This window comes from Anomaloglossus baeobatrachus, chromosome 10 (genome assembly GCF_048569485.1).
Source record: "Anomaloglossus baeobatrachus isolate aAnoBae1 chromosome 10, aAnoBae1.hap1, whole genome shotgun sequence".
Taxonomy (NCBI): domain Eukaryota; kingdom Metazoa; phylum Chordata; class Amphibia; order Anura; family Aromobatidae; genus Anomaloglossus; species Anomaloglossus baeobatrachus.
Genome location: NC_134362.1, coordinates 31,128,045 through 31,154,940, shown reverse-complemented (window position 1 = coordinate 31,154,940; position 26,896 = coordinate 31,128,045). Strand labels below are relative to the sequence as shown.

Here is a 26,896-nt window from a genome sequence, read left to right as displayed (position 1 = left end):
TGGGGGGGTTCCCATCTGTGCTCGTCTGATGTCCTGTGTGTGTGTCTGACGTTTTCCCTTTCGTTTATCCCACAGTTCACGGATCCTCGCTGTCTCTGGTATCCAGCACGTCTTCTGTATACTCCACAGTAAGTATCATGGTCCATATATACAATATACACTGCAGATCGGGCAGTGTCTGATGACTGTCAGCCTGATTTGCTCTTCAGTCGGGATCTTGTAGTTTGTGAGGAATCCGCTTTACGACACTTGTCTGAATACTTCCTTCTGACTAATTGAGGCGTCTCGGGCCTTTTGTTGACATCATTTACGAGCCACTAAACACAAAGCTTTCTATGTGTGGACAGTAAAGGGGCAAAGGTGCCAACATGGAAGTGGGATTACTGCCCCTCCAATGGTAATACAGATAATGATGCCCCCCATATTAATTGTAGACACACCTATTTTTGGAAAAGCTGGGTGATTATCAGTATTGGTGTGTATTGGGGCAGGAATCCCGGTTATACATCCCTCATATCACGGCATCACTAGGATGTTGTGCCTTTCAGGAGTGAACGATATGTGAGCATTTATAGTGATTATCACCCAGCTTTCCTAGAAAGGGTTAATAAAAGGGAATAGTTGGTTTGACAGATTATTTTGGATAGGGATTATTATTAGAGATTATCTTTGCAGAATGAAATTGGTAGCGGAAAATCTTTAAAAATGTTCTATTGTTTAGCATCCGCAGCTCCTGTGCATTCCTATGCGTCTCCATGGTTACCGACCACTAACGAATTCCGTTGTAATCTGATTCTACAGTCATATTGTCACCTTTCTGTCTCTACCTATCAAATATATATAATCAATTAATAGCAAGATCACAATCCACTATACACTATAGACCTATAGCTATTCATTGGAGCTGTATACCTAAAACGGTAGTGGATCATTCATTGGGAATATTTGCTGAGTCTTTAATTGTGAAGGTGTTCCTGGACAAACCCTTTGACTTGAGCATTTATTGCACTTGTTGGCATTTTAAAGCCCCCCTCAAACCTTTTAGTGGGCCCCCCTCCCCCCCCCCCCTCCCCGGTGCCGGGCTGGTCACCACTGAGAGTTTATTGCCCGGGGAGCTTGTACTCGTCTCAGAAACGTGAGACATTAACAGGTCTGGTTCCCAGAGGATCGTATTAAATAAAGTTGGGTCTGCAGCAGCGAGCCTCATGGGTCGGGGGTCTTTTTTTCCTATCTTTTCTTTCTGGTATTACCTAATGCAGAGAGGTTTTATTAAAAAAAACTCTCCAAATAAGGGAAAATCCAACAAGTCTGCGCAGATCTGCTATTTATAGGGGAAGAAAGATAAATATATCAGTGTTACGTGTCCCCGCCGCGCCCCACGTATGGAATTTCATGTTTTGTTTCCCTTTATCTTTTGCAGCCAGAAGAAAAGTGCCATTCAGAGGTTCGTACCCTCGCTTTACTCTTCTCTATTAATTCATACAATATTCCAGATTATGCCGCTGCTCGGACGAGGCCTTTATAAAAAAAAATAAATAAATAATTATAATTGTGGGTTCTTTTTTAGATTCGCAAGTTAAGGAGAGAGTTGGATTCCTCCCAAGAAAAAGTGTCCGCCCTGACAACCCAGCTTAGTGCCAACGTAAGTTGTCAGCCTTTGTGTTTACAATGATGCAGGTTGTCTTGAAAGGTGGCCTACCCTTATACAGTGAAATCGTACCCCTCAATAGTCATATCACACCCTTATACAGTGAAATCGTACCCCTCAATAGCCATATCACACCCTTATACAGTGAAATCGTACCCCTCAATAGTCATATCACACCCTTATACAGTGAAATCGTACCCCTCAATAGCCATATCACACCCTTATACAGTGAAATCGTACCCCTCAATAGCCATATCACACCCTTATACAGTGGAATCGTACCCCTCAATAGCCATATCACACCCTTATACAGTGGAATCGTACCCCTCAATAGCCATATCACACCCTTATACAGTGGAATCGTACCCCTCAATAGCCATATCACACCCTTATACAGTGGAATCGTACCCCTCAATAGCCATATCACACCCTTATACAGTGAAATCATACCCCTCAATATCCATATCACACCCTTATACAGTGAAATCATACCCCTCAATATCCATATCATACCCTTATACTGTGACATCATACCCCTCAATAGTCATATCACCCCCTTATACAGTGAAATCATACCCCTCAATAGTCATATCATATCCTTATACAGTGAAATCATACCCCTCAATAGTCATATCATACCCTTATACAGTGGAATCATACCCCTCAATATCCATATCATACCCTTATACAGTGAAATCGTACCCCTCAATAGTCATATCACACCCTTATACAGTGGAATCATACCCCTCAATATCCATATCATATCCTTATACAGTGAAATCGTACCCCTCAATAGTCATATCATACGCTTATACAGTGGAATCATACCCCTCAATAGCCATATCACACCCTTATACTGTGAAATCATACCCCTCAATATCCATATCATATCCTTATACAGTGAAATCGTACCCCTCAATAGTCATATCACACCCTTATACAGTGAAATCATACCCCTCAATATCCATATCATATCCTTATACAGTGAAATCATACCCCTCAATAGTCATATCACACCCTTATACTGTGAAATCATACCCCTCAATAGTCATATCACACCCTTATACTGTGAAATCATACCCCTCAATATCCATATCATATCCTTATACAGTGAAATCGTACCCCTCAATAGTCATATCACACCCTTATACAGTGAAATCATACCCCTCAATATCCATATCATATCCTTATACAGTGGAATCATACCCCTCAATAGTCATATCACACCCTTATACAGTGAAATCATACCCCTCAATATCCATATCACACCCTTATACTGTGAAATCATACCCCTCAATAGTCATATCACACCCTTATACAGTGAAATCATACCCCTCAATATCCATATCACACCCTTATACTGTGACATCATACCCCTCAATAGCCATATCACACCCTTATACTGTGACATCATACCCCTCAATAGTCATATCACACCCTTATACAGTGAAATCATACCCCTCAATAGCCATATCACACCCTTATACAGTGACATCGTACCCCTCAATAGCCATATCACACCCTTATACAGTGACATCATACCCCTCAATAGTCATATATCACATCTTTAGGGGGTGATAACAATATACAGTGTCCTTGTATTATATACAGCCATATAATACACTTTTGTATTAAACCCCTGCTATATTGATCCCATACTCCTCCACAATAATATACCCTTATACAGTGAAATCATATCCTTGAATAGTCATATCATATACCCTTAAGGGGTGATGCTTATATGTGGTATCCTCGTATCATATGCAGTCATATTATACTCCTATATTAAAGCCCTCTATATTGATACACTACTCCTCCACAATAATATACCCTTATACAGTGAATCCATATGCCTCAATAGTCGTATCATACCCTTTGGGGGTGATAACAAAATACGGTATCCTCATATCATATACAACCATATTATACTCTTATATTAAACCCCTCTACATTGATTCCATACTGCTCCACAATAATATACCCTTACACAGTGAATCCATACCCCTCAACAGTCATATCATACCCTTAGGGGATGATACCAATCTACGGTATCCTCATATCCTTTACACCTATATTATACACTGTTATATTAGACCCCTCTATCTTGATTCCATACTCCTAAACAATAATATACCCTTATACTGTGAAATAATTCCCCTCAATAGTTATATCACACCCCTAGGGGATGATAACAATATATCATACCCTCATACAGTGATATCATGCCCCTCGACAGTTATACACCCATGTGCTGTGATATCACACTCCTATGGAGTTATATTACCCCCTTAGGTGCTGGCATAGCCCTTTTATGTACAGTGGTTTCACACCTTTTTACAGTGCATAGTCTATCGTTTGCTGTTATCAGCCATTTCAGGCTGGGTAAAGTTAGGACGGTAGGCAAGGTGAATTGCTCCGTTATCACCGTTTTCAGGATGCAGAACACGTGAATTCTCTCTTATCCCTTGATATTACATATCCGTATTCATCAGTGCCACAGTTAGGGGTGCTTCACACATAGCGAGATCGCTACCGAAATCGCTGCTACGACACGGTTTTGGTGACGCAACAGTGACCTCATTAGCGATCTCGCTGTGTGTGACACTGAGCAGCGATCTGGCCCCTGCTGCGAGATCGCTGCTCGTTACACACAGCCCTGGTCCGTTTTCTTCAAAGGCGCTCTCCCGCTGTGACGCACAGATCGCTGTGTGTGACAGCGAGAGAGCGACGAAATGAAGCGAGCAGAGAGCAGGAGCCGGCATCTGGCAGCTGCGGTAAGCTGTAACCAGGGTAAACATCGGGTAACCAAGGTGGTTTCCCGATATTTACCTTAGTTACCAGCCTCCGCAGCTCTCACGCTGCCTGTGCTGCCGGCTCCGGCTCTCTGCACATGTAGCTGCAGCACACATCGGGTTAATTAACCCGATGTGTACTGTAGCTAGGAGAGCAAGGAGCCAGCGCTAAGCAGTGTGCGCGGCTCCCTGCTCTCGCGGTTATGATCGCTGCTGCATCGCTGTGTTTGACAGCTAAGCAGCGATCATAACAGCGACTTACAAGGTCGCTGTTACGTCACAGAAAATGGTGACGTAACAGCAACCTCGCTGTCGCTTAGTGTGAACCAGCCCTAAGTCCCCTCCACGGACACTATCTATTGCTCCCTGTTATCTGCCACACTGTTAAGTACACAAACTTCAGAGTTCGCAGCCCTTTAATTCTCCGTCTTTTTCGGCTTTAGTCGCCTTGTCAGAGCAGATGATGTGCCGTGAGGTTGTGTCCAGTGGGCAGATTAGAGCGTTTTTTCGCGGCGCCCCCGGAGGTGATTGTTGTGTTAGCGCACAATGCGCAGCGATCACACATCCGCCTCTCCTTTGTGTCTCGCTGTTTTCTCAGTAAATGTTTGGACAGCGATTTTCTGCAGATATGTCGCGGTCTGATGAGCGTGATTTAGGTGAATAAGCAGAAGCCGGGTGTGACACTCCCGGGGTGGAGGTGCCGGCTCTTGTTTCCTATGTGTGCCCCTATGTAGAGGTATCGGCGCGGGGGCGCACATCACTGTCCACTGGTTTTCTATTGCGCAGCTGGACGGATCTATAAATAGAGAACACGCTGCATTGACTCATAGGACGTGAATCCGCCATAAAATCCCGCCGGCTTATGTGATGTATAGGAAATGTATGTGCTCTCCTGTATGCATCACCAAATAACAGCGATTTCAAAGAACTCTGTCATTAAAAGGATCACTTGAAGTTGTTTTTTGTTGTAAAATGCGTTAGAAGTGTCTCCATATTGCGGCCTGCTGAGAGTCTGAGTCTTAAATCCACCTCTTGTTTTATCAGGGGCTCAGGCTGCTTTTGTCCGTCTTACTTTACACTGCAGTTCATTTCTATTACGCTGGACATACACTGGACTCCCCCATACACATGAGCATTCATATATTGTCATGGGGTGATCTGTTGATCCTTTCGAAATCAGCAGGCATGGCTTTCATTCACTGTGTGTAGGCAGGGGCAGACATATCATTGATGCAACCCGGGGCCCAAGAGGTCGGAGGGCCACATCCAGCTCCAAGACAGGTGGGATTGTGCATTATGATGAGATAGTGGACTGCAAAGGCCAAGGGCCCCTATATTTGTTTCTTCACAGGGGCCCTCTTCTGACGGTGTCCTCCAGTCTATAGGGGTCCTCTCCTGACCGTGTCCACCAGTGTATAGGGGTCCTCTCCTGACTGTGTCCACTAGTGTATAGGGGACTTCTCCTGACTGTGTCCACCAGTGTATAGGGGTCCTCTCCTGACTGTGTCCACCAGTGTATAGGGGTCCTCTCCTGACTGTGTCCACTAGTGTATAGGGGACTTCTCCTGACTGTGTCCACCAGTGTATAGGGGTCCTCTCCTGACTGTGTCCACCAGTGTATAGGGGCCCTCTCCTGACTGTGTCCACCAGTGTATAGGGGCCCTCTCCTGACTGTGTCCACCAGTGTATAGGGGTCCTCTCCTGACTGTGTCGACTAGTGTATAGGGGACTTCTCCTGACTGTGTCCACTAGTGTATAGGGGTCCTCTCCTGACTGTGTCCACCAGTGTATAGGGGTCCTCTCCTGACTGTGTCCACCAGTGTATAGGGGTCCTCTCCTGACTGTGTCCACCAGTGTATAGGGGCCCTCTCCTGACTGTATCCACCAGTGTATAGGGGTCCTCTCCTGACCGTGTCCACTAGTGTATAGGGGACTTCTCCTGACTGTGTCCACCAGTGTATAGGGGCCCTCTCCTGACCGTGTCCACCAGTGTATAGGGGCCCTCTCCTGACCGTGTCCACCAGTGTATAGGGGTCCTCTCCTGACCGTGTCCACCAGTGTATAGGGGCCCTCTCCTGACCGTGTCCACTAGTGTATAGGGGCCCTCTCCTGACTGTGTCCACTAGTCTATAGGGGCCCTCTCCTGACTGTGTCCACTAGTGTATAGGGGACTTCTCCTGACTGTGTCCACCAGTGTATAGGGGCCCTCTCCTGACTGTGTCCACCAGTGTATAGGGGACTTCTCCTGACTGTGTCCACCAGTGTATAGGGGCCCTCTCCTGACTGTGTCCACCAGTGTATAGGGGCCCTCTCCTGACCGTGTCCACCAGTGTATAGGGGTCCTCTCCTGACCGTGTCCACCAGTGTATAGGGGCCCTCTCCTGACCGTGTCCACTAGTGTATAGGGGCCCTCTCCTGACTGTGTCCACTAGTCTATAGGGGCCCTCTCCTGACTGTGTCCACTAGTGTATAGGGGACTTCTCCTGACTGTGTCCACCAGTGTATAGGGGCCCTCTCCTGACTGTGTCCACCAGTGTATAGGGGCCCTCTCCTGACCGTGTCCACCAGTGTATAGGGGCCCTCTCCTGACCGTGTCCACCAGTGTATAGGGGCCCTCTCCTGACCGTGTCCACCAGTGTATAGGGGCCCTCTCCTGACTGTGTCCACCAGTGTATAGGGGTCCTCTCCTGACTGTGTCCACCAGTGTATAGGGGTCCTCTCCTGACTGTGTCCACCAGTGTATAGGGGTCCTCTCCTGACTGTGTCCACCAGTGTATAGGGGTCCTCTCCTGACTGTGTCCACCAGTGTATAGGGGTCCTCTCCTGACTGTGTCTACCAGTGTATAGGGGTCCTCTCCTGACTGTGTCTACCAGTGTATAGGGGTCCTCTCCTGACTGTGTCCACCAGTGTATAGGGGTCCTCTCCTGACTGTGTCCACCAGTGTATAGGGGTCCTCTCCTGACTGTGTCCACCAGTGTATAGGGGCCCTCTCCTGACTGTGTCCACCAGTGTATAGGGGCCCTCTCCTGACCGTGTCCACCAGTGTATAGGGGCCCTCTCCTGACCGTGTCCACCAGTGTATAGGGGTCCTCTCCTGACCGTGTCCACCAGTGTATAGGGGTCCTCTCCTGACCGTGTCCACCAGTGTATAGGGGCCCTCTCCTGACTGTGTCCACCAGTGTATAGGGGTCCTCTCCTGACTGTGTCCACCAGTGTATAGGGGTCCTCTCCTGACTGTGTCCACCAGTGTATAGGGGCCCTCTCCTGACTGTGTCCACCAGTGTATAGGGGCCCTCTCCTGACTGTGTCCACCAGTGTATAGGGGCCCTCTCCTGACTGTGTCCACTAGTGTATAGGGGTCCTCTCCTGACCGTGTCCACCAGTGTATAGGGGCCCTCTCCTGACTGTGTCCACCAGTGTATAGGGGCCCTCTCCTGACTGTGTCCACCAGTGTATAGGGGCCCTCTCTTGACTGTGTCCACCAGTGTATAGGGGCCCTCTCCTGACTGTGTCCACTAGTGTATAGGGGTCCTCTCCTGACCGTGTCCACCAGTGTATAGGGGCCCTCTCCTGACTGTGTCCACCAGTGTATAGGGGTCCTCTCCTGACTGTGTCCACCAGTGTATAGGGGTCCTCTCCTGACTGTGTCCACTAGTGTATAGGGGTCCTCTCCTGACTGTGTCCACTAGTGTATAGGGATCCTCTCCTGACCGTGTCCACCAGTGTATAGGGGCCCTCTCCTGACTGTGTCCACCAGTGTATAGGGGTCCTCTCCTGACTGTGTCCACCAGTGTATAGGGGCCCTCTCCTGACAGTGTCCACCAGTGTATAGGGGCCCTCTCCTGACTGTGTGCACCAGTGTATAGGGGTCCTCTCCTGACTGTGTCCACCAGTGTATAGGGGTCCTCTCCTGACTGTGTCCACCAGTGTATAGGGGTCCTCTCCTGACTGTGTCCACCAGTGTATAGGGGTCCTCTCCTGACTGTGTCCACTAGTGTATAGGGGTCCTCTCCTGACCGTGTCCACTAGTGTATAGGGGTCCTCTCCTGACCGTGTCCACTAGTGTATAGGGGTCCTCTCCTGACCGTGTCCACTAGTGTATAGGGGTCCTCTCCTGACTGTGTCCACTAGTGTATAGGGGTCCTCTCCTGACCATGTCCACTAGTGTATTATTATTATTTATTATTATAGCGCCATTTATTCCATGGCGCTTTACAAGTGAAAGAGGGTATACATACAACAATCATTAGCAGTAGGGAGGAGAGAGGACCCTGCGCGCGAGGGCTCAGTCTACAGGAGCAGAAAGGACCCTGCCCGCGAGGGCTCACAGTCTACAGAGAATGGGTGATGGTACAATAGGTGAGGACAGAGCTGGTTGCGCAGTGGTCTACTGGACTGAGGGCTATTGTAGGTTGTAGGCTTGTTGGAAGAGGTGGGTCTTGAGGTTCCTCTTGAAGCTTTCCATGGTAGGTGAGAGTCTGATGTGCTGAGGTAGAGAGTTCCAGAGTATGGGGGATGCACGGGAGAAATCTTGTATGTGATTGTGGGAAGAGGAGATAAGAGAGGAGCAGAGAAGGAGATCTTGTGAGGATCTGAGGTTGCGTGCAGGTAGGTACCGGGAGACTAGGTCACACATGTAGGGGGGAGACAGGTTGTGGATGGCTTTGTATGTCATGGTTAATGTTTTGAACTGGAGTCTTTGGGCGATGGGAAGCCAGTGAAAGGATTGGCAGAGTCGCGAGGCTGGGGAATAGCAAGGGGAGAGGTGGACTAAGCGGGCCGCAGAGTTTAGGATAGATTGGAGGGGTGCAAGAGTGTTGGAAGGGAGGCCACAGAGCAGGAGGTTGCAGTAGTCCAGGCGGGAGATGATGAGGGCATGCACTAATGTTTTTGCTGATTCTTGGTTAAGGAAGCATGGATACGGGAGATATTTTTGAGTTGTAGTCGGCATGAGGTGAAGAGGGCTTGGATGTGTGGCTTTAAGGATAGAGCAGAGTCGAAGGTTACTCCAAGGCAGCGAGCTTGTGAGACTGGGGAGAGTGAGCAGCCATCGAGTTTGATGGAAAGGCTTGTTGGAGGAGATGAGTGAGGAGGAGGAAAGACAATGAGCTCTGTTTTGTCTATGTTAAGTTTTAGGAATCGCGCAGAGAAGGGTGAAATAGCGAGAGACATTGTGGGATTCTGGTTAGTAGAGAGGTAATGTCAGGTCCAGAGAGGTAGATCTGTGTGTCATCGGCATAGAGATGATACTGGAAGCCATGGGACTCTATGAGCTGTCCCAGGCCAAAGGTGTAGATGGAGAACAGCAGGGGTCCAAGAACTGAGCCTTGGGGGACACCGACAGATAGGGGGCGAGATGAGGAAGTGGTGTGAGAGTGGGAGACGCTGAAAGTTCGGTCGGTTAGGTCTGAGGAGATCCAAGATAGGGCCAAGTCTGTGATGCCCAGAGATGAGAGAATCTGTAGTAGCAGGGAATGGTCTACTGGGTCGAAGGCAGAGGACAGGTCCAGTAGGAGGAGGATAGAGTAATGTAGAGGGCAGAGGACAGGTCCAGAAGGAGGAGGACAGAGTAATGTAGAGGGCAGAGGACAGGTCCAGGAGGAGGAGGATAGAGTAGTGTCGCTTGGCTTTGGCGGTTAGTAGGTCATTAGTGACTTTAGTTAGTGTATAGGGGCCCTCTCCTGACCGTGTCCACTAGTGTATAGGGGCCCTCTCCTGACCGTGTCCACTAGTGTATAGGGGCCCTCTCCTGACCGTGTCTACTAGTGTATAGGGGCCCTCTCCTGACCGTGTCCACTAGTGTATAGGGGCCCTCTCCTGACCGTGTCTACTAGTGTATAGGGGCCCTCTCCTGACCGTGTCCACCAGTGTATAGGGGCCCTCTCCTGACCGTGTCCACTAGTGTATAGGGGCCCTCTCCTGACCGTGTCCACTAGTGTATAGGGGCCCTCTCCTGACCGTGTCCACTAGTGTATAGGGGCCCTCTCCTGACCGTGTCTACTAGTGTATAGGGGCCCTCTCCTGACCGTGTCTACTAGTGTATAGGGGCCCTCTCCTGACCGTGTCCACTAGTGTATAGGGGCCCTCTCCTGACCGTGTCCACTAGTGTATAGGGGCCCTCTCCTGACCGTGTCCACTAGTGTATAGGGGCCTCTAGGCCACAGCCGTGGTCAGCGACTACATTATCTATTGGTAGACTCGCATCCCTCCTCTTTCATCAAGACTGATGTGTTCCTCCTTACTTTGCACTGCAGCTTTTCTACATTAATAATGTTATCTCAGGTAGTCTTAAATTCTCCCCCTTAGCCAACTGCTTTGTCCCCCATGCTTTACACTGCCTCTCTCCCTATCATTAATATAAGCACAAAGCAGCGATTGCACACTGCAGGAATGTTTCTAGACTTATTGCTACTCTTTTCATTTGAAGAACATTACAGTTTCTCCCAACCTGAAGTGGCTGATAACAGGGAGCAATAACAATGCTAGTTGGTGACACTGTGGCCAGGCAGAAGCTACAGATTTTGAGTTGCTGATAGGGAAGGACATGAGAAATGTCAGCAGTTGAGTTCCAGTATGGCGGCAGTGTCCAACAGGCCTCGCTCACTTGTTCCATATCCACGCGTTTCGGCCTCATCCACGCGGTTCGGCCTTAACTTCATCTGTACAACTTTCACCTTTATTTTCTGTACCTTGTAGCCGCTCGTTCCCTGGTCCTTGAAGTGACCATTCCCTGCAGCAAAAAGTATTCACGCCCTGAATAAAAATAGACATATTTGTGAAATTTCTGCATGTTTCTTGGAGAATGTAATGTGAACTCGCCATTCCTGTCCTGGAGGTAGATAGAAAGCTCGTCCCTACCCACAGCCTCGCACTATGACAGGATAGGAGATAAGCGGCAGGTATTTACCACTGACGCTTATCATCAGGGAAGGAAATGATCACTCCTCCATTGTAGGGGTTATAGCCGCATGATCTGGGTAGTGGTCACGGTCCATTATGCAATGTATTTTTTTTTCTTCTAGGCTCATCTCGTGGCCGCGTTTGAGCAAAGTTTGAGCAACATGACGATCAGGCTGCAGAGTCTCACCATGTCGGCAGAACAGAAGGTCAGCCCTGCTGGGAGTTGTAGTCCTGCGGTGGACGGAGCCCATTCAGTAAACGTCGCATGAATCTTTATGACCTGGTTATTGTCTTTTTCAGGATTCAGAGCTGAATGAGTTAAGGAAAACCATAGAACAACTCAAGAAGCAGAATGCGGCGGCCCAGGCGGCCATTAACGGCGTCATCAACACCCCCGAGCTCAGCTGCAAAGGTAATAATAGGCAGCCGCGTCCCCCCGGGCTCCCCACTGTCTCCAGGTAATTTCTGATGCAATCTGCCGAGCGCCAGACAAACCTGCGGTCTGCCGAGAGAATGAGGCCAGGCTAGGGATGGGGCCATATACGTGGCAAGAACCAATCATCCTCTAGTCCCCTGCGGGGGTTAAGTTTGCACAGTCATAGCTATATCTGAGTGTTAGTCGGCCAATAGGTGGCGCTATGGTGCAAACAAAGGCATTAATGCTGTAGAACCCCTTAGATTTCTGCTACTTGTTGTTGCACCACACGCTGTTTCTTTGTTTTTATATATATATATATATATATATATATATATATATATATATATATATATATATGTATGTATATGTGCATATATATATATACATATATATATATATATATAATATAGATTTTTTTTATATATATATATATATATATATATATATATATATATATATATATATATAAAATTAGTTATTTTGGGTGTTTTCATGAAGATGTATTTTCTTTTACAGGGCATGTGACCACCCCATCCTCGGACCTGCGGATCCGCCGGCAGCACTCGTCAGACAGCGTCTCCAGCATTAACAGCGCCACCAGCCACTCCAGCGTGGGCAGCAACGTGGAAAGCGACTCGAAGAAGAAAAAGAACCGGAAGAACTGGGTGTGTAGAGCGGGCACCGGAGGGGTACTGGGTCACACCAGCACTACGGGCACCCGCTGTCTTAAAGGGGGACTCCACTTATACACTGTTATGACGAGTCCATTACCTAATCCATAATTATATGACCATTGGAGGCAAGAACGCTGGGATTTCTAACCAGCCCAAGTGGTTTTCATCAAAAAAGTGCCCATTCCTACATCAACCGGTCCATCCTTTTTTTTCTCTGTACATCTAGCCGTGAACTACCAATTTGTTAAAATTGGCTGTTTCTAAAAGGGATGGTGCACAATATCACAACACATTGGTCCTCTTCCTACTTCACATTGACATGGCTCCCTGCCCCAATGATCCTACTACCGTATATATCACATATGTCCAGTATCCGCTGATATGGAGACTTCCTGACTTTCTCCAGGATGAGTCATTATGCTGTACTGTAATAAGATATGACCGATAAAAGCCGTCTGCATAAACTTAAAGGGGGTATGTCTGACCAAATTGACAGTGTAAACTAACCACACAGCCTTGTAGGGGATATCACCCCTATAATAATCCCACCTTTAGTGCTCTAATTGCTGCCTCCATTTTGCAGAAAATGACGTTTAATCATATATGCTAATTAGCTGGTTTTGTGCACTCTGGGTGTGGCCAAGAGACTTGTGCACTACGCCGCCCACTTGTTTTGCATGTCTCCGCCTCCCTCAGTGACTTACCTGAGCATTCTCTGCAGACAGTACAAACCAGAAGTGTCAATCACCAGTGAGGGAGGACAGAATGGTGGTGGAATAGTGCTCAGTGGTGGAATAAACTGAATATAATAGAGGATACCACCGCACCAAAATTGCAAGTGTAACCAGCTTTAATGGCACAGCAGCAGAAAATGAATCTATAAAAGAAATGTGGGCAACGTTTCGCTCGTCTGGCCTTGTACATGGGTGACAGACACGTGTGTGCCGCTGAATGGCTGCCTCGGCCGTGAACAATGTTGGATGACCGAAACGTTCGCCATATTACTTGTACAGATTCATTTTCTACAGCTGCGCCATTAAAGCTTGTTACGCTTGCAATTTTGGTGCGGTGGTATCCTCTATTATATTCAGTTTATCCCACCACTGAGCACTATTCAACCACCATTCTGTCCTCCCGCACTGGTGATTGATACTTCTAGTTTGTACTGTCTGCAGAGAATGCTCAGGTAAGTCAGTGAGGGAGGCGGAGACATGCAAAACAAGTGGGTGGAGCCCTGTACCCAGGGTGCACCACAATTCCTGCATGTATAAGCCTCATTATCTGCAGAACAAAAGCCATGATTAGAGAAATAAAGGTGGGATTATTATAGGGGCGAGATCCCCTACAAGGCTGTGTGCTCCGTTTATATGGTTAGTTTTGGATGACATTCTCCCTTGAAGTCTTTTAGGCTTTTTGTTTCTTTAATGCTCATAATTCCTTATTACCCTGATGTTGATTTACTTTTAACCATTTATATACACCGCTTTGGAAGACAGAGACTTGTCTTTCTTCATGGACCAACCCCTCTATTGGGCTAGGTTCAGTCTCTGCTGATGGGACTTTTATGGCCGAGCTCTAAATCCCAATATGGCTTCTCAGAGTCTGATCTGTTTCTGTGCAGACGAGAAGCGTAACGCCGCACCCTGCGGTGAGCGAGCATCCAGCGCAGACACTACCCGTCCCCCAGAGAGAGCCCACCCAGTCAGGACAGCCCTTCACCCATGGAAACTATAGACTTTACACTATGGAGAGGGGATTCTGCACTAAATCGTATTCTGTGCACTCTAATGTTCCCTGTTATCAGCCAGGTCAGGTCATAGATTTCCGCTACCCTCTATTGATCGGTTCAGGTCCGGCATTGTCGGTGTGTATGAGCCGCGCTCCGTACGTCCTAGATCTCCTGCAGAAATCTCCCGCCTCCTGTTTGTATTTGTCTGTATTTGGTGCATTTGGCATTTTTCTGTTTAAACTGTCTTTTTTGTTGTTTTTTTCCCTCCTGTTCCCTTCTGCTTGCTTGTCCTGTCCCAGGTGAATGAGGTAAGGTCTGCAGCCCTCCCGTGACTCCTCCTGTCATCACATCCTCCACCACCGGCCCATTCTTCACCTTCTAGTCATCATTCACCTCTGCAGCTCATCCCATCCCCCTCCTGTCATTGTCTGTTTGCTCCATCTCCCGGCCTCAGGCTCATTGTCTGTTACTGACTGTATCGTTTTTTTTCTTTGCAGCTGAGAAGCTCCTTTAAACAAGCTTTTGGCAAGAAGAAGTCGCCTAAATCTGCGTCCTCCCATTCTGACATTGAGGAAATGACCGATTCCTCGCTGCCGTCTTCTCCCAAGTTGCCACATAACACTATGCTATCGACTCCGCTGATGAGAAGCTCCCAGTCCAGCTCCCTGTAAGTGACCGATCACCGCCGTCCGATATTAGTCACGTTATACGTCCGCCCCATCGAGAGGGGCTTGTAAGATTGCCAAATGGATTTCAGGAATAAGCCCTTCACTGGCCTAAGGAGACGGAATAAGTTCCCTCACTGCCCAAAATGACCAGGGATACTGCAATTGGCTCCCTCACTGACCCCAAACCACCAGGAATACAGGAATTAGCTCCCTCACTACCCTAGACCACCAGGGATACTGGAATTAGCTCCCTCACTACCCTAGACTAACAGGGATGCTGGAATTAGCTCCCTCACTACCCTAGACCACCAGGGATACTGGAATTAGCTCCCTCACTACCCTAGACCACCAGGGATACTGGAATTAGCTCCCACACTACCCTAGACCACCAGGGATACTGGAATTAGCTCCCTCACTACCCTAGACCACCAGGGATACTGGAATTAGCTCCCTCACTACCCTAGACTACCAGGGATACTGGAATTAGCTCCCTCACTACCCTAGACCACCAGGGATACTGGAATTAGCTCCCTCACTACCCTAGACCACCAGGGATACTGGAATTAGCTCCCTCACTACCCTAGGCCACCAGGGATACTGGAATTAGCTCCCTCACTACCCTAGACTACCAGGGATGCTGACATTAACCCATTCACTGCCATAGTCCACCTGGAACTTTGAGAAGAATATAGTACATGGACACTGTGTCTTCTAATGTATCCATCTTTTTTTTTTTTTTTTAATATATATATATATATATATATATATAATATACAATTTCTCTCCTCTTTGTCTTAATTAAGAAACCCCAAGTTATTGCCCCTCTATAATCCCCAATATATGATAATAGGTGAATATTCACTTCCAAGGCCATCTGACCATTACTTGCTCCTGAGACCTACACTCCATCCATCCTGACACTAAGCTCTGCTCCTGGCTCCGGCCTCTCCGGGTAATTGGAGCAGTTTACAATCCGTTAATCATTTAATTGGCAGATAAGCCATAATTGATCAATTACAAGTTAATTATAGAAATCCATGTGATGTCAGGACAAGTGATGACTTAGATGCTGCACCCATGAGTGTCACAGACGGATATTTCCCTGGTACTGTCAGAAACCTCAAACTTTTTTGCATCTAGTAACTAGTGATGCATGCCATGCTCTGGTGCTCTGTACTCGTACCTAGTGATGAGCGGGCACTACCATGCTCTGGTGCTCTGTACTCGTACCTAGTGATGAGCGGGCACTACCATGCTCAGGTGCTCTGTACTCGTACCTAGTGATGAGCGGGCACTACCATGCTCTGGTGCTCTGTACTCGTACCTAGTGATGAGCGGGCACTACCATGCTCGGGTGCTCAGTACTCGTAAGTAGTGATGAGCGGGCACTACCATGCTCATGTGCTCGGTACTCGTAACTAGTGATGAGCGGGCATTACCATGCTCGAGTGCTCTATACTCGTAACTAGTGATGAGCGGCCACTACTATGTAACTAGTGTTCGGTTCTCATATCTAATAGTGCTCCTTCCTCACTAGTTACAAGCACCCGAGCATGGTAGTGCCCGCTCATCACTAGTTACGAGTACTGAGCACCCGAGCATGGTAGTGCCCGCTCATCACTGGTTGCGAGTACTGAGCACCCGAGCATGGTAGTGCCCGCTCATCACTAGTTACCAGTACTGAGCACCTGAGCATGGTAGTGCCCGCTCATCACTAGTTACCAGTACTGAGCACCCGAGCATGGTAGTGCCCGCTCATCACTAGTTACCAGTACTGAGCACCCGAGCATGGTAGTGCCCGCTCATCACTAGTTACGAGTACTGAGCACCCGAGCATGGCAGTGCCCACTCATCACTAGTCAGAACCAAGATCCCCTTTTAGCAGGACGCCTGTGTTATTGGTGACGTCACTGATCGCTGAGATTGGTGGTGGTAACATTCTTGGATCGGTTTCATCCCGCTCTCTGCAGTAATAACTATATTTCTGATTCCAGGCTGCCGGCGGCTTCTGCCTGGTTTGTGTGTTTGGCTGGAGAGGCTCCATAAACCTCATTGTCTTTACAGGCTCTCCGATTGCTCAGTAAATGAGGCCGACAGCGTTTTGCAGCTGCGCAACGAGCTCCGCGACAAGGAGATGAAGCTGACCGACATCCGGCTGGAAGCCTTGAGCTCGGCCCATCAGCTGGATACACTGCGCGACTCCATGAACAGGATGCAGGTACGGACAGCACCGCTCCTACGCCTGCTGCAGTACCAGGGCTGACCATTTGGTGGCAGTCACCGCTGTGTTACCTTGCTGCACATGCTCACTGCATAATGGCAGCCCTACAACTACTCCCAACATCTCGCGTCTTCTCATGTATATTCTTGTGACTGATCGCTCTGTTTTCTAATTTTCTATTTTCTTAATCTGCTTTTGTTTCCTTTGGTATCTAGCAATTCGATAATATTGGTTTCCGCCACTGACTGACATCCAGTCTGGAGACCCCCAACTATTTTATGATTGCACTAATCTTCTATTCTTCTGTTTAGTCGGAAATCGAGAAGCTGAAAGCTGAAAACGATCGCTTGAAGGCTGAAAATACCGGGAGTTGCAGCCGGACGCCATCTCAGATCTCCATCGCCTCTTCCCCAAGACACTCCATAGGATTCGCCCAGCCCGGAATAACCATGACGGAGTCCTCCAGCCTCGGTAAGACTAATGCATATGATAGGACACTGGTGAAATCTGGGCAATGACAGGGGTCATACATCAAAGCGGAGGGTGAGCGGTTACCTGGGCGTGCATGGAGTCTTGACTCCCCATAGGGCTCTATGGTATATAACCTGTGTTCACACTCCTGGCTTGTTGTTTTTTCTTATAGACATGTTGCTAGATGCCTCGGCTGATGGCACCATGCGCAGAGAGAGCCGCCATGTGAAGATCGTTGTGAGCTTCATGGAGGAGATGAAGTGGAGAGAGGTGTGTGATGACTATACATAGGTCGGTGCGTGACACCTGAGCATGAAGCCGGGAGGATCCCAACTATATAAATACAGGATCAAAATCCCTATTTTTTCTTAAGCATACAGCGCCACCCACTGTCCACATTATAAATGATGGACCTTCAACCTTTCCTAACGCAGCTTCTATCTTCTCCTCCTTTCCCGCAGGAATGCCGGCCTCGGGTCTTCCTTATCGGGTGCATCGGTGTCGGTGGCAAAACCAAATGGGATGTTCTGGATGGCGTGGTCCGAAGATTGTTCAAGGTAACTTGTGGGGCCACATCTAGAGCAGTGATCCCTCTTTTCTATATGTTTCATTCTGTTTCTGTGATCGACGCTGTGTATTTTGCAGGAATATTTAGTACATGTGGATCCAGTGACACAACTGGGGCTGAATTCTGACAGCGTCATTGGTTACAGCATTGGCGAGATCAAACGGACGAACACAGCCGGGACCCCTGAGCTGCTCCCCTGCGGCTACCTTGTGGGGGAGAGCGACACCATTTCTGTCTCATTAAAAGGTACGAATAGTTGTTTATTAAGGGTTGTATGGATGTAATATTAGTGGTTTCTAGCTTGGGGCCCCCTGCATTAGCTGGCGCGGAGCACTGCTGCACAGAGGTTCTTCCTCCGGGATCTGGAACCTTTAGTCTTGGCCTCTGTGTTGTGTTCCCTCTTCACAGAGGTTCTTCCTCCGGGTCCTCCAGCCTTTAGTCTTGGCCTCTGTGTTGTTTTCCCTCTCCACAGAGGTTCTTCCTCCGGGTCCTCCAGGCTTTAGTCTTGGCCTCTGTGTTGTTTTCCCTCTCCACAGAGGTTTTTCCTCAGGGTTCTCCAGGCTTTAGTCTTGGTCTCTGTTTTGTTTTCCCTCTGCACAGAGGTTCTTCCTCAGGGTTCTCCAGGCTTTAGTCTTTTCCTCTGTTGTTTTCCCTCTCCACAGAGGTTCTTCCTCCGGGTCCTCTAGGCTTTAGTCTTGGCCTCTGTGTTGTTCCCTCTCCACAGAGGTTTTTCCTCAGGGTTCTCCAGGCTTTAGTCTTGGCCTCTGTGGTGTTTTCCCTCTCCACAGAGGTTTTTCCTCAGGGTTCTCCAGGCTTTAGTCTTGGCCTCTGTGTTGTTTTCCCTCTGCACAGAGGTTCTTCCTCCGGGTCCTCCAGGCTTTAGTCTTGGCCTCTGTGTTGTTCCCTCTCCACAGAGGTTCTTCCTCAGGGTTCTCCAGGCTTTAGTCTTGGCCTCTGTGTTGTTCCCTCTCCACAGAGGTTCTTCCTCCGGGTCCTCCAGGCTTTAGTCTTGGCCTCTGTGTTGTTTTCCCTTTGCACAGAGGTTCTTCCTCCGGGTCCTCTAGGCTTTAGTCTTGGCCTCTGTGTTGTGTTCCCTCTCCACAGAGGTTCTTCCTCCGGGTCCTCCAGGCTTTAGTCTTGGCCTCTGTGTTGTGTTCCCTCTGCACAGAGGTTCTTCCTCCGGGTCCTCCAGGCTTTAGTCTTGGCCTCTGTGTTGTTCCCTCTGCACAGAGGTTCTTCCTCTGGGTCCTCTAGGCTTTAGTCTTGACCTCTGTGTTGTGTTCCCTCTGCACAGAGGTTCTTCCTCCGGGTCCTCCAGGCGTTAGTCTTGGCCTCTGTGTTGTGTTCCCGGCATTGCTTTATTTCCTTCATTTATGTCAGGTTTCTCGGAGAGCAGCTTGGACAGCCTGGTGTTTGAGACTTTGATACCTCGACCGATATTACAACGCTACGTCTCATTATTGATGGAGCATAGAAGGATCATCTTGTCTGGTCCGAGTGGAACAGGAAAAACCTACCTGGCGAATCGTCTGTCTGAGTACATGGTGCTGTGCGAGGGGCGAGAGCTGACGGATGGTATTATCGCCACCTTCAATGTGGACCACAAGTCCAGTAAGGTAATAACCCCTCCAGCGTGGTGCTACCGTGCGGCCCCAGAACCCCACATGGAGACGTGGCTTGAATGTCACTTTCCTAATACGTGTAATATTCTGCTGCCCTCCTCCAGGAGCTGCGCCAGTATCTCTCCAACCTTGCCGATCAGTGCAACAGCGAAAATAACGCGGTGGACATGCCCCTCGTCATCATCCTGGACAACCTCCATCATGTCAGCTCGCTGGGCGAGATCTTCAATGGACTCCTAAACTGCAAATACCACAAATGGTAATGATGCTTTTGCCATTTTGTGTTGTATGGATGTGTTCCTGGCGTCTCTACAGAGCCTCCGGGTGGAAGATCTGGAGGAACTGAGGATGATTGAGTCTCCCATTAAGGGATTGTGTATATTACATACCACTCATCTATGCCGTGTTATCCAGCAGGCGCCATGCCATTGATATATCATTTTTTCTTTTCCTTCTGCAGCCCATACATAATTGGCACCATGAACCAGGCCACGTCCTCCACCCCAAACCTACAGCTTCATCATAACTTCCGGTGAGTCTCTTTTTTTTTTTTTACTTTTTTTTTTTACATCTGGCTATTTATGTCCAAGGTAAAGGCCGTATGTTTATTTATTTATTTTACTTATATAGCACCATTAATTCTACGGTGCTTTACAGACGTGATCATGTTAGTTTTCTTTAATAATTTTGCCATAATTTGCCAATCTATTTTAAGACAAGACTGGCGTCTGGAAATTGTGACAAAATTATCAGCAGTGGCTGATTTTTAAGGCAAGATGCACATCGCTTACAAGCTCTTTCTCTAAAGCTTGTAAGCGCTGCTGTGAAAATGTCTGGATGCAGCTTTAGTGCCCCGGTTCTGACTCTATAAAGGACAAGGCAGCAGCGGAGCTTTGGAGATTGCACAGCTCGGGCAGCAGAGTGACTATGCCGCTGGTCTAAACAATCAGTCAGGAGCGCACCACTGCCCGACAAGCCCAGAGGCAGGGAACGGTGCGCTCCTGCAGATCTATCAGAAGGACAAACGTTCAAATGGAGAGACTGGTACCTTTTAAAGGGGTTGTCCACAACTAGGACAACCCTTTCCAATTCCACGTTTCCCCCAGATAAAATAAAAAAAGCCTATACTCACCTCTGCAGCCGGCGCGATTCCAGCAGTGCTGGGGCTCCGACAGTACAAGGGCCAGCGCACGTTCAGTGAAATGTACCCGCTCATGAGATTTGCTCACCTGCATTCATGCTCTATTGAAATTAAAGGAGAAAATGAGTATCTGTGTTTTTGCCCAAAGGGTCTCTAAGAAATAAAGTGACAGCACTCAAAGAGTTGCTTTTAAACGGTCAGCAGCCATATACTCGCTAAGGAGGAGAAACCTAAAAACTCTGTAACTATAGCAATGGCTGTCAACAACCAGTGCAGAAGTATCTGGGGCCTCATTTATGACAATTGCCTCACAGTAAGATCTTTCTGGTTGCCTATAGCCACTGCAGAAGTAACCAAGGTCTCATTTCTGAGAATTACCTCACAGTAAGATCATTCTGATTGTCTATAGCCTCTGCAGAAGTAACTAAGGCCTCATTTATGAAGATTACCTCACAGTAAGATTGTTCTGGATGCCAATAACCACTGCAGAAGTAACTAAGGCCTCATTTATGAAGATTGCCTCACAGTAAGATCATTCTAGTTTTCTATGGCCACTGCAGAAGTAACTGGGGTCTCATTTATGAAGATTGCCCCACAGTAAGATCATTCTGTTTGTCTATAGCCACTGACTGCAGAAGTAACTGGCGCCTCATTTATGACAATTGCCTCACAGTAAGATTGTTCTGGTTGCCTATAGCCACTGCAGAAGTAACTGAGGCCTCAGTTGTGACAATTGCCCCACAGTAAAATCGCTCTGGTTGCCTAGAACCACTGCAGAAGTAACTGGGGCCACATTTATGAAGATCGCCTCACAGTAATATTGTTCAGGTTAGCTATAGCCAGTGCAGAAGTAACTGGGGGCACATTTATGAAGATCGCCTCACAGTAAGACCGTTCTGGTTACCTATAGCAACCAGAGTGCAGCTTTTAGCATTGAAGCTGCTGCGGTAAAGTGAAAGCTGAGCTCTGATTTGTTGCTATAGACAATTAGACCAGTCTGACTGTGAGGCAGCTTTCATAACTGAGATTTGAGATCCTTCAGTACAGACATTTACTATTTAAGTGAATAGAAAAATAAAGTTTCTAAGAACGTTTTATAACTTTTTGTATATATAATATTTAGACTTTATATATTGGAGCCCCCCCTTTGAGGTGTTACCTTGCATTAAGGCGCCCCTGCACTGCTCGACCACATATATGGGACCTCCATCTCTCCCATGACAGTTGATTTTGGGGGGAGTCAGAATCGGTTGCTGTACATTTCTGCGCACGGTCATTTGTTCCCCAGGGAGATGAGCCTCTGTCAGGCAATTCTGGCAGCTGCTCACTCCACTCTCCCCATAGAGAACACAAGCAGAATGCCGCATGCATGGACGCCTCTAGTTGTCGCCTCTGTGTCGCTGTCCTGTAACCTTTGTATGTTACACAGGTGGGTGCTATGTGCCAACCACACGGAGCCTGTGAAAGGTTTCCTTGGCCGCTATCTCCGGAGGAAGTTGATTGAAACAGAAATGAGCAACCGAACAAGAAACGTGGAGCTGGGGAAGATAATAGACTGGATCCCCAAAGTCTGGCAACACCTGAACCGCTTCCTGGAGACCCACAGCTCCTCAGATGTCACCATCGGTGAGTCCCTCACTCACACTAGACATTATCCAGAGTCTCCGACACGCCACAGACCGGGGAGGTGTAGTTCTCATTAGCTGCCAGCAGATGGTGATGTTATACACAGAACAGTGATTTAAAGGGACAGTACAGCCAGAGTGAATGGAGTATGTCAAATATTTTCCCATCTGCTTCTTTATTCTAGGACCTCGTCTGTTCCTGTCTTGCCCGATGGATGTGGACGGCTCAAGGGTTTGGTTTACTGACCTGTGGAACTACTCCATCATCCCCTACCTATTGGAAGCTGTGAGAGAAGGGCTACAGGTATAAAACCTTATCTCTTAGATCAGGGGCCCGGGAACCTTTAGCTGAGAGAGCAATGAACGCCACATATTTTAAAATGTAATTGTGTGAGAGCCATATTCACCAGGGGGGAGCAGCGGTGGTGGAGCGGCTCAGAAGGTGCCAGGAGGCAGGGTAGGTGATGCTGCGGACACGGAGGAGGGGGTGTCGCGACTCAAGAGGGTCAGTGTGCGGAGGGACGGCGATACTGCTGCGGGCTTGTGGGGTGTCACGGTGGCAGGCGTACTGCTTTGAGTCTCCCGCAGTTGACGAGATTGACTTCAAGAAAATGGCCGTGGCGCATGCGCAGATCGACATGATGGACTTCAAGAAAATGGCTGCGGAACCCTATCTGCGCACTCGCCGCCTCCGCAGCCATTCTCTTGAAGTCGATCTCGTCAACTGCTGGAGATTCAAAGCAGCCCGCAATCTGCCGGCAGTGTGCGCCGCTGCGACACCCCATGAGCCCGCATTCTGCCGCGACACCCCATGAGCCCGCAGTCTGCCGCAACACCCCATGAGCCCGCAGTCTGCCGCGACACCCCATGAGCCCGCAGTCTGCCGCGACACCCCATGAGCCCGCAGTATTGCCGACCCTGCGCCACCACTGCCGCCCCGGTAAGCCATATGCGGTTTGTAAGACGCACCCCCATTTTTCCCCTCACCCATGACAGCACCACGTGATATAAGGGTGCTGTCATGGGTTCTGGAAAACCGGCTACCGTTAAGTAACCGTTGTGTTTTCCCCTCACCCATGACAGCACCCTTATATCACGTGGTGCTGTCATGGGTTCTGGAAAAACCGGCTACCGGTAAGTAACCGTTGTGTTTTCCCCACAATTTTTGGGGAAAAAAAGTACGTCCTACATACTGGAAAATACTGTATTTTTTTTATGAAAGATTTGTCTGCGAGCCAGAGGCAGCCATCAAAAGAGCCATACCTGGCTGGCGAGCCATAGGTTCCCGACCTGCCTTCGATGATTTATTGGGCGGCCATGCTGGTCATGTACAATACATAGAATTTCCTTCTGATTTCCTTGCTAGTTGTACGGCAGAAGAGCCCCCTGGGAAGACCCTGCCAAGTGGGTTATGGACACCTACCCGTGGACGGCCGTTCCCCTGCAGCACGAGTGGCCTCCTCTTCTCCAGCTGCGGCCAGAAGACGTTGGCTTTGATGGCTATTCCGTGCCCAGGGAGGGGACCTCAAGCAAGCAAGCTCCTTCCGGAGACGGGGACGGAGATCCTCTGGTAAGGAGTCTGCACAGTTGAGCATACAGTTTTGGTCTAGTGGCCATTTCAGTTCTTCCCTTTAAGTTTTGCCTTTCTTATGACCCATTTTTTGCTCTTTCAGATGAACATGTTGATGCGTCTCCAGGAAGCGGCCAATTTCTCCAGCCCCCAGAGCTACGACAGCGATTCCAACAGCAACAGCCATCACGACGATATTCTGGACTCCTCCCTGGAGTCTGCACTGTGATGACGAGAGTCGCCCGTTTACAGGTGGCTGGGACATGAGACATTTTAGGGCCATCAAACTGACGGGGGGCGCCGGTCGCTGCACCCTGTTTGATGTGACCGCGTGTTAGAATCGAGGCTGCACTACTCGTTACATGCACCAGGCCGAAACGCCTGCAACACTGAATATGTAGATACAGGGCAGGACCGGGGATGGTACACTGCCTATGCTGCTCTAACCAAACACACAGGGGTACTGGTCCAGCCAGCTTCACTAGGTGACCTCAGTGCAGGTAGTCGCTGACTACGCTGCTTGCCTTGCTCTCGGTGTGTATAACCGGTGCTGCTGGGGGATGGAGCGTCTGCCACAAACAGTATACAGCTATGCAGGACGCTCTGTGCTCCCCCAACCTACCCTGAGCGTGAAAGGGCTCATCACCGCCACACGGACATTGTTTTATTGGCAACGACCATGGATCGGGTCTGAGACCAAACCAAAAACTGAATCTGTCACAGGGCAGGCGTCTATTATATGATGGGGGGGGGACATAGACAGGGTGCAGTCAGGCCGGTATCGGGAGCCCCCAGTGCATTTTTGTGCAGTCTCCGCTTTGCTGGGTGTCTGTTCCCTTCTCAGGCGGCAGTAATAGATGAGCTTGTCTCACATTAACCCATACTGCACTGTGCAAGTTCCCTAATACATACAGTGGGGAGACCGGAGCTGCCGACCCGTCATTCCTCAGGTACCTGTCTGCTCCAACATCCATGTCTCTAAGCCGCCATCTCCCCCATTTTGGTGCTAACTTTTCAATGCCTTATAATCATGGTGGATAACTTAGCCGGGACCCACTATCCCTGTACAGCTGGGACTTGTAGTGCAGACACACCTAGCCCACCAGGGATAATATCAGTCCCCGTGTACCTGCTGCATTATGAATTTTATTTGCATTTTTTTTTTTTTTTTTTTTTTTTTAGGGTGAGCAGTTTGCTTTTTTTTTTCCATTTTACAAGGGAATAGACACCCTGTAATATCCTCCCTTCACCACATCTGAACAATATGGAGGTGCTGACGGTCGGACCAGCTCTTCCATACCTCATGTGTCCTGCTACGTTAGACCTGGTTACAATAACCCGAGCGGAAACACTATCACAATGACGCTGCGTGGACCGGAAGGTGAAAAGCGCACGGATTCATCGGTTATACTGCAAACAAGAGAAGGAGCTGATAAAGCGAAACGCGTCGGTAGAATTCAGAGTGTGTCCCCCCTCCACCCCCCGGCACTGAAATCCATAACTGTGAATATGGCTGGATGTTTCATATCACTGACAGGTTTCACAAATAAATATATATCTATATTTATAGCTTTCGGATTCTGTATATAAGTCACAATTCGTTGTCTGTGAAGCCCGAAACGCATCGGGCAGTTCTAGATTACACTGTATTGTCCTTCGTTAACGTCAGGAAGCTGGTCTGCCTGGATGTATATTTAACGGGAAGCTATTTTCTTTTGTATCTCGTCCTATACCATCATGTAGCTCATGCGTTTGATGTCTCCGCCATCTTGGTGGCGGCTCGGATACAGCTATCTGCACGATCAGACTGTTACGGGCGCTGGGCCGGACGACACTCAATATTCCTGAAAGTTTTGATACTTCCAATTGCCTTTTTTACAAAGTCAATCATCAGATCTCCGCTGGATTCTATGCAACATAATTATAAAGGAGACCAGAAAAATAATAAGAGCGATTAATATAACCCTCCCCTCCCCCCCCCATGATGTAAATTGTATGTGACGTGGGTGAAACGCGTCATGTATCGCACCCGCATGTTAATATTTTGTTTTCACTTTGGACAGAAGTTTTTCTTTTGGAGATGTAAATGTTTCCCGTGTAACTAATGTAAATAGTTAACGAATTTGCTGCATTTTGATGAGATTTTTGTAGCCCTTTTTGTAAAAAAAAAAAAAAAGAAAATAAAAAAGGAAATAAATACAAATAGGCGGGGAGGGGCGAGTATTTTGTGTAGGATTTCCTTTTTTTTTTTGCCTGGATTTATTTTTTATTTGAGATGAATTGTCGCACGGTCGGATCAGATCGTGATTCCTGATAATACGAACAAAACTGATTGTACCAGTCTTAAATTATTACTGATTCAATAAATCGATGCTTATTTATCCTGTGTGGAGTCATTGCGTCCTGAGAGGTCCTGACACTTTCTAGTAGACTTTGGCATCAAATTATCATTCATTTTGTACCTTCCTTTTTTGGAGGAGGTCGAGTTAAAGATGAATTTTAGGAAATATAATTTTTGTGCCAAATTCATTATGGCAAGGCAGGAGCAGACAGCCATAGATTCTCTCCTCCGAGAAAATTGGGCCAATTATGCAAATGACAGTGACCACACTCTGATCCGAGTTTCATCAGTGTCGGCATAGTGTGCTCCTATCCTCTAGGATGAGAAGATGGAGATTAAAATTTCTCCATCTTCTCCAGCCTCAGTCCTTGCAAATCAGACTGCGCTCAGATGTCATCCGTGTGCAGTCCAATGACTTTCCCGCACTCATAGACTCACATTGTCGAGTGCAATCTATCGGCTCAAACTTGGGCATGCAGGAATTTTTTTATTTTCTCGGACAATGTA

The 26,896-nt window shown here is 48.2% G+C and overlaps 1 protein-coding gene across 1 annotated transcript in view; it reads left to right on the top strand.

The window, feature by feature from the left end:
• Positions 1–26,429, top strand: part of NAV2 (neuron navigator 2) — a 242,878-nt gene extending 216,449 nt beyond the window's left edge. Inside the window, 19 exon segments of the mRNA XM_075325589.1 lie at positions 76–128; positions 1,421–1,444; positions 1,568–1,642; positions 11,464–11,547; positions 11,642–11,753; positions 12,276–12,424; positions 14,660–14,829; positions 16,895–17,048; positions 17,363–17,522; positions 17,695–17,792; positions 17,984–18,079; positions 18,168–18,336; positions 19,471–19,706; positions 19,817–19,971; positions 20,173–20,244; positions 22,283–22,479; positions 22,664–22,782; positions 23,845–24,048; positions 24,152–26,429. Coding sequence (XP_075181704.1) covers positions 76–128; positions 1,421–1,444; positions 1,568–1,642; positions 11,464–11,547; positions 11,642–11,753; positions 12,276–12,424; positions 14,660–14,829; positions 16,895–17,048; positions 17,363–17,522; positions 17,695–17,792; positions 17,984–18,079; positions 18,168–18,336; positions 19,471–19,706; positions 19,817–19,971; positions 20,173–20,244; positions 22,283–22,479; positions 22,664–22,782; positions 23,845–24,048; positions 24,152–24,277 — 2,453 coding nt within the window. The 3' untranslated portion in view covers positions 24,278–26,429.
• Positions 26,430–26,896: the final 467 nt, after the last annotated feature.